The sequence below is a fragment of the Dreissena polymorpha genome, chromosome 2 (genome assembly GCF_020536995.1).
Source record: "Dreissena polymorpha isolate Duluth1 chromosome 2, UMN_Dpol_1.0, whole genome shotgun sequence".
Taxonomy (NCBI): domain Eukaryota; kingdom Metazoa; phylum Mollusca; class Bivalvia; order Myida; family Dreissenidae; genus Dreissena; species Dreissena polymorpha.
In genome coordinates, this window is record NC_068356.1 from 111,158,589 (window position 1) to 111,175,387 (window position 16,799).

Consider the following 16,799-nt stretch of genomic DNA (forward strand, 5'->3'; position numbering starts at 1 on the left):
GAGCTTTTTAGATATAATGTTTACATTTACCAATACAAAACATTAAAACACAAACTTCAATACATGCCAAAATCTGTAAAAAGGCCCCTTTAACCAGGCATTAAAAAACAAAAAACAAACATGGATGTTCTTGTTTCTCCTCTTAGTATTAGACGGTTAAGTAATAGAATTGACTAATTTTCTGTAAATTGATAAGAATTAACATGACACAATAGTGAAACTAACGTTTATTATAAATATTAAGAATGCATTTGTACAAATTTGATACGAGCAATGTGGTAATCAATGGAAATTAAAAACACTATTTTGCCTAGACCCCTTTGAAAGAATTTGCTTCTTCAAACCAATAATTAAGTGTACAAAGTCAATTATGAACTGTTAACCCATTTATGCATAGCGTCTAGAAAAAAGGCATTGTCAAACAGCGTAGACCCAGATGAGACGCCGCATGATGCGGCGTCTCATCAAGGTCTGCGCTGTTTGCTTAAAGGAATTTCTGTAAGAAATAATCTAAATATTGAAATAAAAATACGAGACATCCCAAAGGTTGGAAATAAATTGATCCAATTTAGAAGGATGGAAGAGTCTGCTAGGCATACATGGGTTAAACAAACAAAAACAAACGCAAAAATAATATAAAGAACATGTCTTGAACTTAAATATAAACGTCATACTATGCCGAAAGAAATGCAAAACATCCGCAAAGAAACGAACGACTTAAATTGATTATACGTTAAAATGTGTGTTTTAAGATACAAACATGTATTATATCTGTTGACATTAATTGAATCGGTTTCTGGTTGTTATATAGCAATCATCCGAAAGGGTCAGCTATAATTACATGCACAATGTACTTCCAAACTTCCAGCTAGGAAATGCATTTTCGTTTACATTTTCTACATTTGAAGTTGATTATTTTACTGAAATAAACGGACGAAAAAACTACATCATGCACATTCAACACAACTTTATAAATATCACATTGGCATATCAGTTTAAAGCAATACTGAAAGCCGTGTCAACATGCTAACATAAAAACAACCACAAAAAAAATCATGTAACCCCGCCCCCCCCCCCCCCCAGTTGTCTCCCTATTTGCGATTTAATTACAACCGATAACTTTTGAAAAAGACCATAACTTGTTCGAAAAATTTAAACAGTGTTAAGGACTAAACATGTACATTTAAATGCACCACACGACTTCAGTTTAACATACATATTTTTCAGGATCTGACTCATATATACCTAAACATAAGTCTTATAAGTGAAAGTGCCCAATGCCCCGAAGTGTTGTAGTGGCCCAAAATCTTGATCTTGAAGGTCATATGGCGATAATTATTCATTTAGTTATACATAAAAAAACGATAAAAGTGTAACAGCAATGAAAAACTGCAGAAATGTAAATATGATGTGTTTTTATCATTATTCATAAACTCTTCAAGGCTTCCCTTGGGTAGTATGAGATTTGTATAACACAATTAACGAAAAATCAATCTCTGCAATATTTAATATGTTATGTTTCACTAAAAAATAACAAAGAGAAATAACTTTGTAAATTTTGAATACAGATTTACGGCCCTTTTTCTGGCATTATATATAAGATTAATTTGAATACCTTTAATACCTCCAAAGAACGTTTTATTACAAAAAAAGTAAGCAAAAAACTTAAATAATACTGACAAAAAAGTTGTCGTTATTATACTATGCAATTGGTCTCAATAATATCATTCAATGCGAAAAGATTTATGTTATATCTTTAATAGTATGGGGTTATGCTTTGCAAAAGAAAATATACTAACGGGCAATACCTTAAGAGTCCCAAAAGTGTTATCGCCATTTTCTCTGCCCTTTCCCTTAAAACACTCGAACGAAGGGACAGACATTAAGACGTAAGGACGGAATGATTTACGGACAGACGATGCGATTACTGTGTGCCTCTCTTACCATTATTTCCATTTTTAGACGGAATTTTGAGACATCGGTCATTGCAGTAATTTCGGAACTGAGAGTTATAAATGTTCACTTACATTAATAAGTGCACACGTTTGTGCTAAAGATATGGGACTTGAGGACAAAATGATAATTAGTATTTTATAATATTTCGTGTGTTTCTCATTCTATTATATATTAACGGTAAACTATTTGCCGAATAATCAAACCAAAATTTTATAAGCGCATACATGCACTATTTCATGGTCAAAAGTATGTTAATACCGATAAACATTTTAATGACTGTACACGTGTTTGATAATAATGTTGTATGAAAAACAAACAATTATGCAACACATCTAATCAGTACACATATATAACTCAGAATTCCCATAAGGGATCAGATTTATCCTTACACACGTGTTCACCTAACATACTCATTACTACTAACCTCATTTATCAGACAAAATTTAAATATTAATGCGTTGGCATCATATAACATCAATATTTACAGTTTGGCGATATGTATATAAGCTATACCAAAAGGTAAAAACAAGGTAGGTAGGAGAAATAGCATCGTTTGTATCACAAATGACTTTCTCCGCTATGCGGACTTTTTAAAGGCGGTCTTCGCTCATCCATAAGTTGATTTCGCTGAATAAAGGCATTTTCTTTACGGTGGAAATTCACTGCCGCATATAAGACCTAATGTACTTGTATCAGATTGCGTTTTATCGCTATGTGAAAGTGGACTATCTAAATTGTCGTTCGGAATGGCCAGAAAACAGTTGTTCACAATTCCCGGCGATATTGGCATCCGTCTGTTCCCGGTAACAGATGGCGAGATCGAAACAAGGAAGTTTGTGTTGTTAACCAAGCGGGCGTCATTAACTGCATAGTTTGAAACACCGTGATCACAAACTGTTAATTCATCACAAATGGTCGACCTCGGAACGAGTGACGTTCGACTGAAATGATTGGTGTCATTACCGACTACTTCCAGTTCATCTCCGACTGTTTCAACAGCTGCTTGATCATCCGCATGTGAAGGACTAGATGCAACGCGCTCGGATGAAAGAACTGTTGAAACGGTCGGACGAACATCGTCTTCGTCGTCGTCAAATTGTCCCGTAATGTGTCCAACCTCGGCGTCACACAATTTCTCGTCTTCCTCCCAATCGATCAACGAGAGTTCTTCCGATTTGGCGGTGTCTACACTGTTCTGTCGCGAATTTGAAAGCTGTCTAGCCAAGTGGGCTTCGTTTGCAGTTGTTACGGGCGAGCTGCAATCCTCGATCTTGGACGACCGTAGATGCATGTACTTTTCTCTCAAACGTATCTTCTCACTACCTGAGCTGACACAGCGTCGTAGACTCCAATTCCTTTTCTGGTCTTTGGATGGCGACTTCACCTGTTTCACTGAAAACGTGTGCTTACATGTATGTTTCTGTGAGCTAGAGCTCTCAAGAGTGCCTAGCAAGGGTTGGGACTGTGTATTTTGAATGTCTTTAGGATCTTTTTCCTCGTTTACTCCTTCAACGCACCCTAGAGTTTGCGTACTTGTCGGCATTTTTGAATGCCAGGAAACGGCTTTTTCTTTCCGGCTTTCAGTTTTCCTACTGATATTTAGTTCACTGACGGGCCGCTGAATAGCGCTCTCTGTATGCAGAAGACTCGGTGAAGGCGATGACGCAACACTGCGGTCAAATACGCCATCCTCCGGGTTAGAGTCACTGTAGTATCTTTCTCGACTGAACACAACACGGCCATCAACAGGTGACATATTAGGAACCTTCAGTGTATTGTTGTCGTCAGTTGGAAAAGCCAATGGATCCAGGAACATACCTGTATGCATATTAAACACTTTCTATTATAAATATCATCACGTACTTGTAAACAAAACAGGATACAGAAGCGGATAATTTTGAATAAATGTTTTGGCAAAAGTTAGTCTAAAATATCGACTGTAAGTGTTTCTAGGACCACTTAACCAGTTAAATTCTGATAAAATTGCTTTCAAAATGTACGCATTTAGTCAGAAAACATGGACTGCATTACTTGGCTAAGGTGTCTTGACAAACGACTTCGTTAACTGCAAACGATTTTTGTCCAGAATTACTTATACAACTGATCTTAATATATGAACTCCCTGACCTCTCTCGGCTTCGGGGGCACTAAATGCGCCCGCCGGAGAAGGTGGACAAGGTTCGCAGCTGGGCGGTCGCAGCGTGAAGGATGGTGGGGGTGGGAGGAGCTTGTCATTCGACGATTCGTCCCGTTGAGAGGTCTCGTCATCGTTGTCGGTTTCTTTGTCTCTCTGAAAGTAATAATAGGAAGTCAGCCGTAAAGGACACGACTCTGATTATCCGCAGGAGGCCCGTTATTCATGACAAGTATTGATTTGTATTAAGGTGTAGATACGTAAGGTATAGATCTTTTTGTTAGATACGTGTACATCGAAACGTCGTATCAAAGGTTTGAAACACATTCTGGAACCGTATAAGTGGTAAATATATTTGATTAAGCTTTCGCACATTCTGCGAATATAACACGCATAACACCTCTATAAAGACATTTGTGGTCGTGTTTACAAGTTTGCAGCTTGTTAAACATATGTTTGAAAACATCGTTTAAAAAGTTTAAGGAAACACATTGATAATTCTGACAACGAAATAATATACCATACCTGTAGGAGGTTTTGTTTATTTATGTGTATGAAGACATATCTAGGCTTTTAGTCAGACTAATAAATGCCAGACGGCCTTAACAGTGACAGAGTAACCTCTTTCTGGAAACAGCATAACATGGTGAGCTGTGTACATTACTCAATTGTGCCTTTTACATATTTAAAAGGGTTGGGGTCAAATAAGGGCAACCTATTCCAAAGGGTTGGGGGATACAATTGAGTTTGAACAACATATTTAAAAGGGTGGGGACATTTAATGGAGGGAGGGCAACATATTTTATGAGGGTTGAGTATAAGATGGAAGGAAGGAAAATTATTTGCATAGGGAATCCCCTGTCATTTTGCTTTAGCTTAAAACTTTCTTACCACATTAACTAGGGTATATCTTGACAAAGATTCCCTGAACAGTGCCTCCAGCTCTTCCTCATTGTCCATTATCCGATGAGATTCCTTTGAAAAGCAAATATAAATGTTGTTATATATTTTGTGAGAAAAATAAACACATATTGTATAGTACATGTACTCACCACGATATTATCACGATGTTGTTTAACCTTATTTAAAATAGAATGAGCTTACACTCGAATGTTTGTTTTCATGTTAAAATCAGTTTTACTTAATTCACCATTTGGTCCGTATGGCTAGATGTGAATTTAAATTAATTTAGTCGTCCCGAAGCCTTTTTTACGGAGATGTCTTGTAAAAATACTGTTTCATGTCTATCGGAGTTTGTCAAAAATTGATCTCTTTCAAAGAAACTCATGAATTTTTTCTCATAATAAAACAAGAGGGCAGTCTTGGTGGCCCTTAAGCGCTTTCCTGGATTTTAGGAAACCAATTTGTGAAGAATAACTTGATGATATTTTATTGACACAATTTTATCCACATTCAATTCTTCCCTTTATATCGCATAGGTAAACATTCTTACCAAGTTCCTATACTGAGTTATACATAAGACTTCTAGAGTGGTAGACCTATGACCTAGATTTTGACGCAAATGCCCAGGTTTTCCGATTCAAGCTTAACCTACATATTGTCAAAGTAAACATTCTGAAAAGTTTGGACAAGATTGCGTCATAAATGTTTCCCAAAAGTGCAATGATTTGTTTTTAACGATGTGATCTATTGACATAGTTTCTGGATGCACATGGCCCGGGTTCAAGTTAAACATGGTAAGTGGATTGCAATACATTTGTGCTTAACCGTTATAATGTGATTTATAGTTTCCACTTTAGAATTACCACATGAAATGCAATTTATATTAAATAGGCGTATAGGTACTTGTAAGACTTACAATATATGAACTCCGTAAAACTACGCTGGTTTGTTTGTAACATTTGTAGCATTTTCGGGTCTGTGGTCTTCATTAATGAACTAAGGTTATATATATTTCGTGCAAATGTAAAAGGCGCTTACTCATTCAAATGATAAAGGTGTGTGTTGTTATTGAAACATAAAGAAATAAAATAAGCAATACAAATAAACATGCACTTTAGTAAATACTAGGGTATAATATAGATGCATTTAATTTTACGATTTTTTTTTAATTTTCCATACTCATTATAGAACTGGGGAAACTATATACTGTGTAAACATTCCTTTGAAAGTTTATACACTGAGTCCGTTTTATGCAGTTAAGAAAGTATCAAATATTGTTTGAACGTTAAGGTTTTTGTCACTAGTATATTGCTTAATATAAAAACTAATTAACAAAGGTTTCATATTATGTATCAAGCTCGAGTTGTTGCAACAATAATAAAGTATTGTTAATGTAAAGTTTAATTTAACTGTAGTACGACTTGTTATATCGTTTAAATAAACACAAAATATACTTGACAACATTATTTACAATGTGATACTACATCAATACAACCTTTAATTTGGCCATTTCAAAATTATCTCTAAGGGCGGCCCGTCGCCTTTCATCTATTTCAAGCTTAAGTTCTTCTTCCACTTCGTCGTCCAATTCTTTGTATTTATAAGTCTCCTGATAAAGCATGCGTTTTTGTTAGTTTCAGCGATGACGTGCGTGTTAATAAACGTATTAAGTACATCAGTGCAAATGCAAAAGTTGGTTACATAGGTGAACAAGTTGGTGTGTTAATATTGCATTATTACCATTAATTCTTAACAGAAAAAATGCCTATTGCAAAACACGAACGAAGAAGGTATTTGTTTAACTTGCAAAAAGATAATTATTTTTAACTGAATAAACATACTCTTTTGACGACATAATCGGTGAAGGGATCGTGTTAATTTGGAAACATAAACACAATTAATTATTAAAAAAAACATTTTTATTTTAAGAAAATATATGTGTATGGAAGTGTTCACTTCAAACCAAGGTGCTTAATATAAACGCTATACCAAATAATCGAATCTCAGGAAGGCCAGACATGAAAATGTGGATGATGAAAAATTGTCTGTGTCCAAAAGGGCTGCCTGCATAGATAACATTTACATAAATAATTTAAACGTTCAACATGTCTGTTGTTGATATGTTTCATACTATGACAACAATCAAGGTGACTTAGCACACATTGTAAACCTTCCATGTAATTTCGATAGGGCTCCATATTCTTCTAACAATATATACATAAATATATTATTTTGTATTTATTATTAAATAACATAGCCGGATATAGATTAGTTGAACTAGTGTGTAGCAACTACAACTTTGTTATCCATAGCAAAAAAAAGCTAACTATGTTACTATGTGCATTTAATTGGGGCACGTCAGATATCAAACAATAGTAGTATTTAACATAATTATTAGCCGTTGCAATTAAATACATATTAACTCTATAGCATAGAATTATTGTACACCCGTAACAATGATCATATGTCATCGATCTAAAAGTATTACTAAAGAATATTATACGTATTTATCGATTTTCATTTCTGAGCACTGGGCACTCAATTTTGAAGAGTTAACTGCACCGAACGTAGATGTGTTGTTCTCAGACTATTTGCCTTTATAAAAATTATAAATAATGCCCGATACTATTAAATAAAGACCCATTTCAACATTCTGTTTTCGCATCACTTATAATTCGATAGATTAAAAACCCGTTTATTAAGGTATACAAAAACTGCACACTGGAGAGTTTTACGCGTTCTTTACGGACGTAAAGTGTGTCTTTACCTCCAAATGTTTCATAAGAACCGCCACCACAACGTTGACCAGTACAAACTGGGCCATGAGGACGAAGATGACAAAGTAGACCGGCGCGATGAAGTTGCTGACGCAGCAATTGGTTAAACAGTCGTCGCTGCTGTCGCAGTCCTCTCGTAACGTATCCTGCAATATTAAATTGGAGACAACTGCCACTATTGACAAGAATATACAAAACTGACGATTCCAGTCGGACCTATGTATAACCTGGTGTACCTCCATCTGTCCGGTGATGTAATTGAAATAATCAACATTTGAAAAACGTGCTTGCTATTCAGACCAGCACTTCAGATCATAACTTGGTCTACCTTTATCTGTCCAGTGATGTTATTGAAATAATCAACATTTCAACAACTTGCTTGCTTTTTAGATCAGCCCTTTAATTTGAATACTACTAGGCAAAAAGTACATATGTAGCCATAAGAGACTATTAGTATAAAGAAAAGCGTGTGTATTAAAATTTCACAGATATCATATTAATATTTGCGATATAATAACAAGCCATGCCAAAGAATGATTCACTTGATCTACAAGTAAGCTGCTATCCTTCGTACCTTCATAATCCCGTTCCAGTTGTCGCCCGTTGCGATTCGGAACAGCGTCAGAAAGGCCATTCCGAAATTCTTAAAGTGCGCGTGCTCACCGAGTCCCTCGCAAGGGTGGTTTTCCGAACATTCTGAAAATATTTGCTCACTATGCTCGTCAATGAAATCAAAAGCATACATTACATCTATGCAATATTATACAAGTGTTACTCTGATATAACTTTATTTAGCGGTTCAATGCTTTAATTAAAACGAGAACAGTTTTTGCTGATGATGTTCAAAGACACACGAGATTTCATTTGTGGTTTTTAGGTTAATGAACATTGTACATTCTAATAAATGTTTTACCTAGACAAAGTCTTCCATTTAATAATATATACATAAAAAGCATATTAACAACTGCATACGTTTATTAAAGCAAAGAAATTCTTTAGAACCTAGAAGTAGATGTTGTGATTCTTAAAACTAATTGGCTCACAAAAAACTGGATCCAACCAGCTAGTTTACCTAATCTGCCAAACAGTTCTACACCCTAGTGCAGCAAAAATGAAGAATAGCAAGAAAAAGAGAAGTCCGAGGTTTCCGACTTGCGGCAAGGCTTGAATCACAGTGTCGAGAAGAGCACGTATTCCTTTCGCCATTTTCAACAACTTCAGAACTGTAGAAAAACGTAAACAGTATGTAGATTACTGAATACATTTGTTGGACAAACAACTATACATGATTACGTGCGTTGAAACAAAAAAAATGTACAATCATAATTGAGAATAAAGTATCAGTCATGATCGAAATAGCAATTTCGGTGGTATAAGGTATAATGATTAGTCATTAATTATCATGAATCACATATAAATAAACGTGAGAACATACAAAAACCTGTGTATGACTAAGTCACTAGTTATGACCTCAAAGTGGAAATGATAAAATATACGGATATGAATGATAATAAATGAACAGTAACATGTTTATGTACATATTGTTTGTACTGATTGAAATGGAATCAAACAATTACGTATCGCAACTGTTAGCAATGTTTTCTAGCTTTTGTAATTTGTAGAAATAACATAATCCGAATGAGTGTGTGATTATGCTTGTCTTCTATAACCACGTTTTCTAGTCAACACGGATTGAATGTTTTGGCATACCTGTAGAATAACGTCAAACACTCTTAACAAGAAAGCTGTAGTAGATGAGGTCGTCTTGAGGCATACACGAAATTCATTCGGATATTCAATTGCACACTTAAGGATCACATTTGTGATTTGACATACCTCTAGCAATTCGTAAAACTCTCATGACCCGAATGATAGGTAGGGTTGATGGGAATGACATTCGTCTTCATCTCCTCTAGAACTATACCCACAATGGACAAGATCACGATAAACATGTCCAACTGGTTCCACCTGAAAGTATAAATCATAAGTAATGGTACTATCCCTGATTTAGAGGTAAGATTGAACATGTCTATTAGAATCCATCTCGTTAAACTTGAAGATGAAATTTGAGACGTTAAGAAATTCAACAGTTTTGAATTTTGAAGATTACGGTTTGGGATGTTGTCTTACCTTAACTTTAAGAAATCGTTCATGGTAAGCTGCAGATAGTTAAGATACTTGGATGTTAATGGCTGTACCTTATTTAATATTTTTGCTATGGAGAGTTATGCCAATGCGTTATATTTATATAAGTATATGCAGCGAATATTGACTGTATTGCTTGGCAATTCAGGTATTGTTATGTCATGATTAAATGCAATACTCTATTTCATAGCATGTGTAGCATAATTATGTGCACCTTAAAGATAACTTTGAAGAACTCTAGTCAAAAATCATGCATGTCACAAAAACAGCGAATAGCTATATTGTTTCCGTCAACGATTGACGTGCACAAAAACACGTTCAGAGTCCTTGAAACGATTAGTCAACTAGTTCTTAAGTACAAATACCTTGTGGTAATGAAGCACCTCAGCAACATTTTAACGAGCATAATCAATCTCAAAACGTGTCCTTCAAAAATACCGGTAAAAATTAGTAAATTGCATTAACTTGTTATACTCAGGTTCATCAAAATGCATGTATAGTAGTAAATGTATGATTAACGTATTTATGCCTAGCGTCTAGAAAAAGGGCTTGGCAAACAGCGTAGACCCAGATGAGACGCCGCATGATGCGGCGTCTCATCAGGGTGTGCGCTCTTTGCTTAAAGGAATTTCTGTAAGAAATATTCTAAATATAGATATAAATAAACTAGACATTCCTAATTTTGGAAATAAATTGATCTAATTTAGAAGGATGGGAAAGTCCACTAGGCATAAATGGGTAAACGGAAAGCCTCCACTCTACACATGCTGCAAAGTAACGTGATTACCTGTCTCTAAAGTAACGAAGCGTGCCTAGCGCGACAATTTTCATGGCTGCTTCCAATATGAACACGGACGTGAAGAAGTAATTGCAGATTTGTAGTGCAAACTCCAGCTCCTGAAAAAAAATAAACGTTATAATTGAAAACAAATCTCAGCCGGTTCGTTAGAGATATACAAAATATGCATTTAGCCTATTTAGTGAAAGGGTAGAAATCACACTCCGTAGAGAGCAATAAACTTGAAATAACATCAAGATGATATTTTATGATAATATAATTGGTGTATGATAACTTATGTTATTGGATATATGATATGAAAATTGATAAATGCTACATGTAGTATGCTATATTATATATGATACATGATACGATGCGAAACAATGCAATGCGATATGATGCGATTATGAAGGGAGTTAACCAACCTTTGGCATCATGTAATACTCCATGGCCATGGTGATCACATTCAGACCAATGACCCCCGCGATCGCAAGGTCAAAGTATTTACTGTTGATGACCGTGTAGATCATCAGTCGAGGCTTCCCATAGTGTGCCCAGTACGGACACTGCTGCAGGCCTGAAACAGCAAGGCAGCGCCTATTTGGTACACTAATAAAAGTATCCCTAGTAACCATTTAAAAAAAGTAACGAAAGCAAAATCTAACCCTTCACTGCGGTTACAACCGTTGTTGGAATGCAATAACCAGTATCGGTCATAGAATGAAGTAATTTCTGATATTAAGTTTAGATGTGTATTTGTAGCTTTAAATTGTTTCGTTCAGCGATGTGCACTCTTTTACATTAATTAAATTATAAAATATCCTTTGCCTGTAATTGTATAGAAAAACAAAAGAATGTAATTAATTAATAAAAATCATAGTAAGGGTTGTTGCACAAGATTTATATATCGAGGATAGTGCCACCATTGCTGCGCTGCGGATATTGCTTTCAAGTAAACACTTGAACGGTTGTGTGTTTGTTCACTCAACATTTATTCAATTTCGAAAAATTGGCTGGAGCAATACGATTTGTATCTGTTATAACCTTCGAGCAGAATTTATGAGTACAATCTAACTGTACATTTATGAAATATAATGTATTTTACTTGAAATGTTCGTTTTCATACCTTACAAATTAGTGTACCAAAGCGTACATACTATCGAGTTTTTGCAAGTTTCAAATTGTATTGTCAGTAAAATAGTTTGTTTCGACACAATTAGAACTTTTGCTGTTTCTTTGCAAATGTCTGGTGGCCCTATGCTTTTATTTCAGCTTTTTTACGTAATATATGTAGACATATTTTAAGAAACCGCATCTAATTATTGGAGAGAAAAACACACTGTCCCTAAATCACTAAAATAAATAAACGATAAGTTGCAGCTATTTTAGCAACACATATCGGCAAAGAGTTAAAAGTACAGTATCGAACGTATTTAATTATCCAACCTTATGTTCATGGTTCTGATAAATAGATATGAAGTAATGCTATATATTCTAGTTGGTTTCCTTTAATATTTTTTTGAAATCCAATTATTAATAAAGCAAAATTAATAGGTTGATTGTATTGATAATTGTACTTCCAAAACAATAACATACAACATGTATATACAACTTCGAATCGTGTCATATAATATCGCTTATTTTTGTAAACAAACGTATTAAAAGTAAAAGGTGTTATCAGTTCACACTTGGTGTGTAATACAAATTGTTTTGCTCAAACTCTTATTACATGCATTATTATTTACTTTCCTTGCATATACTGGCTTGACGTGCACAAACTGTCTTAAACTTTAACAATATTTTTATCGCATAAAGAAATAAATTTGCTTAATAAAACAATAAATTGAATAATAAGAGGTTTAACTTAAACACGGACTACAATATGCATGCTGTGAACAGCTGTGCGATCATAAACAGTCATACAACCTGCCAAGCAAGCTTAAAAACTTTGTAAACATTTAATGTATTGACCTGTCTTTATGATTGTACTTGATTGTATATTAGGGCCATGCAAGAGAGCCATGAACATAAATTCATTTTAAGGCTAAAACAGTATTTCATACTTTAGTTAAACACACTTTTACCTGTTAATTACTCTTACTCTAACTAATAATGGTACTTAATAAATACTGATATATATTGTTGATTAGCATTAAACAAGCATGTTCAAACAACATAAACAACACCATGCAACAACATCACCTACGAGTATCGAGCCAAATATTGTGTTCTATAATTGATATTAAGAGTTCGTGCGTTATATATGTTTGTTGTAATTCTAGAAGACAAAGTTGCAAGAGGGCATGCATTATGGGAACACTTTTTTGGAGGTCAGGTGAATTAATTAAGGTCACTTTTCACCAGCCCATTGTTAGGTCACTTCCGCAAAATAAGTTCACATTTTTTAAACAGTTTTATTAATAAAATATTTTTTTTCATAAAATTTAGTTAAATTATCTAAATTGGTTATTTACCACACGTTATTTGATGTACAGACGACTATGGGAGCATGCATATTAGCGGTAGATATTTGTTTTTGAATCTTTGTCCATTTTTATTCATGACTCTAAAATGGGATGGCAAAACAGTCCCAGAAAAATCGCCTCAAGTTATGACAGGCAAATGTATTATGAAATATATTCAATGTGAAGTATGCTTGAACTGATGCAAAAAAGGTAAACCGTGAAAACGCAGAAGAGAAAAATCGGGAAAAATATTCCAGTTTGAATTTTACCTCCTGGTGTCAAAACCTCTGTGAAACATGAAATATTATATTTAAGAACAGTAGTTGTTACTTAAATAGGAACAAGTGCCATTATATTGAATAAAAAATAATACCACCTAATTTTTGTCATTTAAGAACGTTTACAAAATTCGGTACAAGTCCAATGACGTTGACGATTCTGTTAAGTTAAGAGTAATTCAGAACTTTGACAAGCTAAGGCTAAATTAATTCACTAACTACTACATGTGCTTATGCAAATCAACGTCTGGATATGAAGACATTACGAATCACATAACATATGCTCGGCGATAGTACAACAGCGTTTATTATGACTAACAACTACACACAATATGAAAACAAACAATTAAGAGTACAACACCACACAGGTGGTTAGCGTGTGGCTATGCTATTAATTAGTGAAAACATCATTTTGAATGATAAATAATCATATAATAACGAAAAATTAACTTTTCTGAAAAAAAATATTTCACTATCAAATATATATATAACAAGGTATGCAACTCAAAATCACCCCATAACGGGGTGCATCGCTTTGAACAGCCATATCTTCATCAATTTTGCAGCGATTTTCACGATCTCGGTCTTATTCAACGCAGAAATGAATTTCCTTTCTGGAAATGTATATGTCTTGCAATATTTTTACAAATGCTGGGTCAAATTTTAAGAAATAACACGATACACAACACGCATGACCCAGTTGACAGTGATCATGTATTCTTTATGAATGAAATCTCCAGTTGTAAAGACACAGCTCCGCATTGGACCAATGAAATCACTCGTATGTTTAAAATGTCAGTTAGTTGAAATGTATGTAAACAAAGGTTTCAAACGGCGCTGGACAGTTAGTCTTGATGCAGAATGTAACGACAAGAACGGTAATAATGTTTTTTCATACGTTTTATTGAATTATGGTATCGAACTACATGAACTTTATAGGGAAGTTGCCCTTTACTCCGTGAAGATTTCAGTCTTAAAGACAGCATGATCACTGTCAACTGGGTCATGCGTGTTGTGTATCGTGTTATTTCTTAAAAGTTGACCCAGCATTTGTAAAAATATTGCAAGACATATACATTTCCAGAAAGGAAATTCATTTCTGCGTTGAATAAGACCAAAATCGTGAAAATCGGTGCAAAATTGATGGAGATATTGCTGTTCAAAGCGATGCACCCCGTTTTGGGCTGATTTTGAGTTGCATACCTTGCTATATATATATTTGATAGTGAAATATTTTTTTTCAGAAAAGTTAATTTTTCGTTATAATATGATTATTTATCATTCAAAATGATGTTTTCACTAATTAATATTATAGCCACACGCTAACCACCTGTGCAACACCATGTTAATTTTAAATGAGTTTCACAACAGCAAACAAAGATGGCCGACTTACGCTTCCGCTTTTGATCGAGCTTTTGTTGACGCTTCTCGGCTCGCCGCGCCTTCTCCTCCTTCTCTTGGGACTCTCTACACTTGTGGAAGTTCTCGACCACGACCCCGACAAACATGTTCAGGACAAAGAATCCGACAAGCAATAAGAACGAGATGAAGTAGATCAACCGCCACTCGTTGTAATTCTGTTTTGGCTGGAAAAGCAAGACGCATTGATTGCTGGTGAGGTTAGTTTCAGGTGAAAAAACAAACAATATTTCATACAGCACTAAAATTTATACAAAGATTTACGAATACTATGTTTAAATAAGCATTATTGTTTTAGACTTCTATTTAACACGTAATTGGTTGCCTGAAAGGAACATTTCCTGTATCAAAATAATTTCAATAAAGATTTAGCATCCAACTAGTTGTACATGATTGTAATTTATTAACTTCGACACTTTACAAAAAAAAAAACAATTAATGACATTATGTTATGGGATAAACACATCCTTTGTTCACTGCAGCTGCCTCAACATGTAGAAGAAGACATTTCTGTAAGAGCATATTGCAATGGCCAAATCAATGAAACATCGAATCTTGTCCTCAATAATGTTGTGAATTATTGCTTTTGGATTTCTATCAGCTGCTTTCATTAAGTAAGGTGAAAAAATTGAGTTTTTTTTACACTTAACCCGGCAGCCCCACATTCGGTTTACCGACGCTTAATTTGTTCTTCATATTTCGGGTTCGGGATTTCATTAAATTAACGATTAAGTTTGTGATCATTTAAGCATATTCAATCAAATCCGCTTAATTGTTTTTTAACTAATTAAGAAAGATTTCTGCATGCTTGCCTTATTTTATTTAATTGGGAATCCTTAAACAGTCAGCGACAAAAATACCTGACCAATCTTTCGTATTTGTGTGCTGTTAGTGGAAACAAAAAAATGACATTTTGTTAAGCCCAATTTATAATTGGTGGTACATGTTAATTGTAACTTTGTAAGTGCGTTAATATGTTTCATTGATACTTTATGAAGGAAACTACCTGTTGATCGATGCCGACAGCATCAAGACCTGTGTGCATGATGCTCACCCATCCGTCCTTGGATGCCAACACAAACAATGCCATCAGAGCCTGAAACGATAAACCATCGTCGTAATCCATGATATATATTCCGCTGACCATTGAGCATGTGCCGTGAGGGCAACTGGTGTGCAAATTTTCTTTTTATAAATATATAATTATACTCAGCGTAATATCCAGTAGGGATAAAGATATATATTTTCATGGTAAAAAACACTCTTTTTATTCCAATATTTCGCCCAAATGGGCTTTATCAAGGTTTACAAATATGAATTTACTAGAATTTACAATACAGTAAAAAATATGTAGTAAATTCATATTTGTAAACCTTGATAAAGCCCATTTGGGCGAAATATTGGAGTAAAAAGAGTATTTAATTATAAATATGAATACATAAGTAAACTTATGACAAAATAAATAGCGCCTAGATAATCACGCATGACGTCTTAGAAGCAACGCCCGTTGGAGCGGATAACGGTTATTATTTCAAAAGCAAACAGTTGAGGTAAATATGACAAACTTAAAAAAGCCCACTCGATTTCTGTTCCTGAAATTCCTTGTTTCATGAATGAATGGTTGAATTTCTGTGTGGACAAGACACACGGAACCGTCTTCACTTATACGAGATTTTAATAATAGTATCTCCCACTGTTAGTTAAGAAGCATAGCGTATTATATGTGCGATTTAACTTGATTAAGTCTGAACGTAATCTGATTTAACTTGATTTCTTAAACGATAATATTTAAGTACGGTAGGAAAACTGCTTTTTAAAAACAAAAATAATTATTAATACGTATGACATATTATTACGTGTGTAAGCTATCATAATTGTTGTAATTACAACATGATGTATATATTGTTCGGGAATTGAAACATTTCACCCAATACACCGATGTAG

The 16,799-nt window shown here is 34.4% G+C and overlaps 1 protein-coding gene across 1 annotated transcript in view; it reads right to left on the reverse strand.

Annotated features, from left to right (window-relative positions):
• Positions 1-215: 215 nt before the first annotated feature.
• The window catches only part of LOC127868514 (voltage-dependent T-type calcium channel subunit alpha-1G-like), a 39,974-nt gene continuing 23,390 nt past the window's right edge, over positions 216-16,799 (reverse strand). Inside the window, 14 exon segments of the mRNA XM_052410359.1 lie at positions 216-3,774; positions 4,084-4,246; positions 4,982-5,065; positions 6,489-6,602; positions 7,761-7,916; positions 8,345-8,466; positions 8,843-8,867; positions 8,869-8,993; positions 9,607-9,643; positions 9,645-9,738; positions 10,703-10,812; positions 11,119-11,270; positions 14,830-15,022; positions 15,862-15,951. Of these exon segments, the coding sequence (XP_052266319.1) occupies positions 2,603-3,774; positions 4,084-4,246; positions 4,982-5,065; positions 6,489-6,602; positions 7,761-7,916; positions 8,345-8,466; positions 8,843-8,867; positions 8,869-8,993; positions 9,607-9,643; positions 9,645-9,738; positions 10,703-10,812; positions 11,119-11,270; positions 14,830-15,022; positions 15,862-15,951 (2,637 nt within the window). The 3' untranslated portion in view covers positions 216-2,602.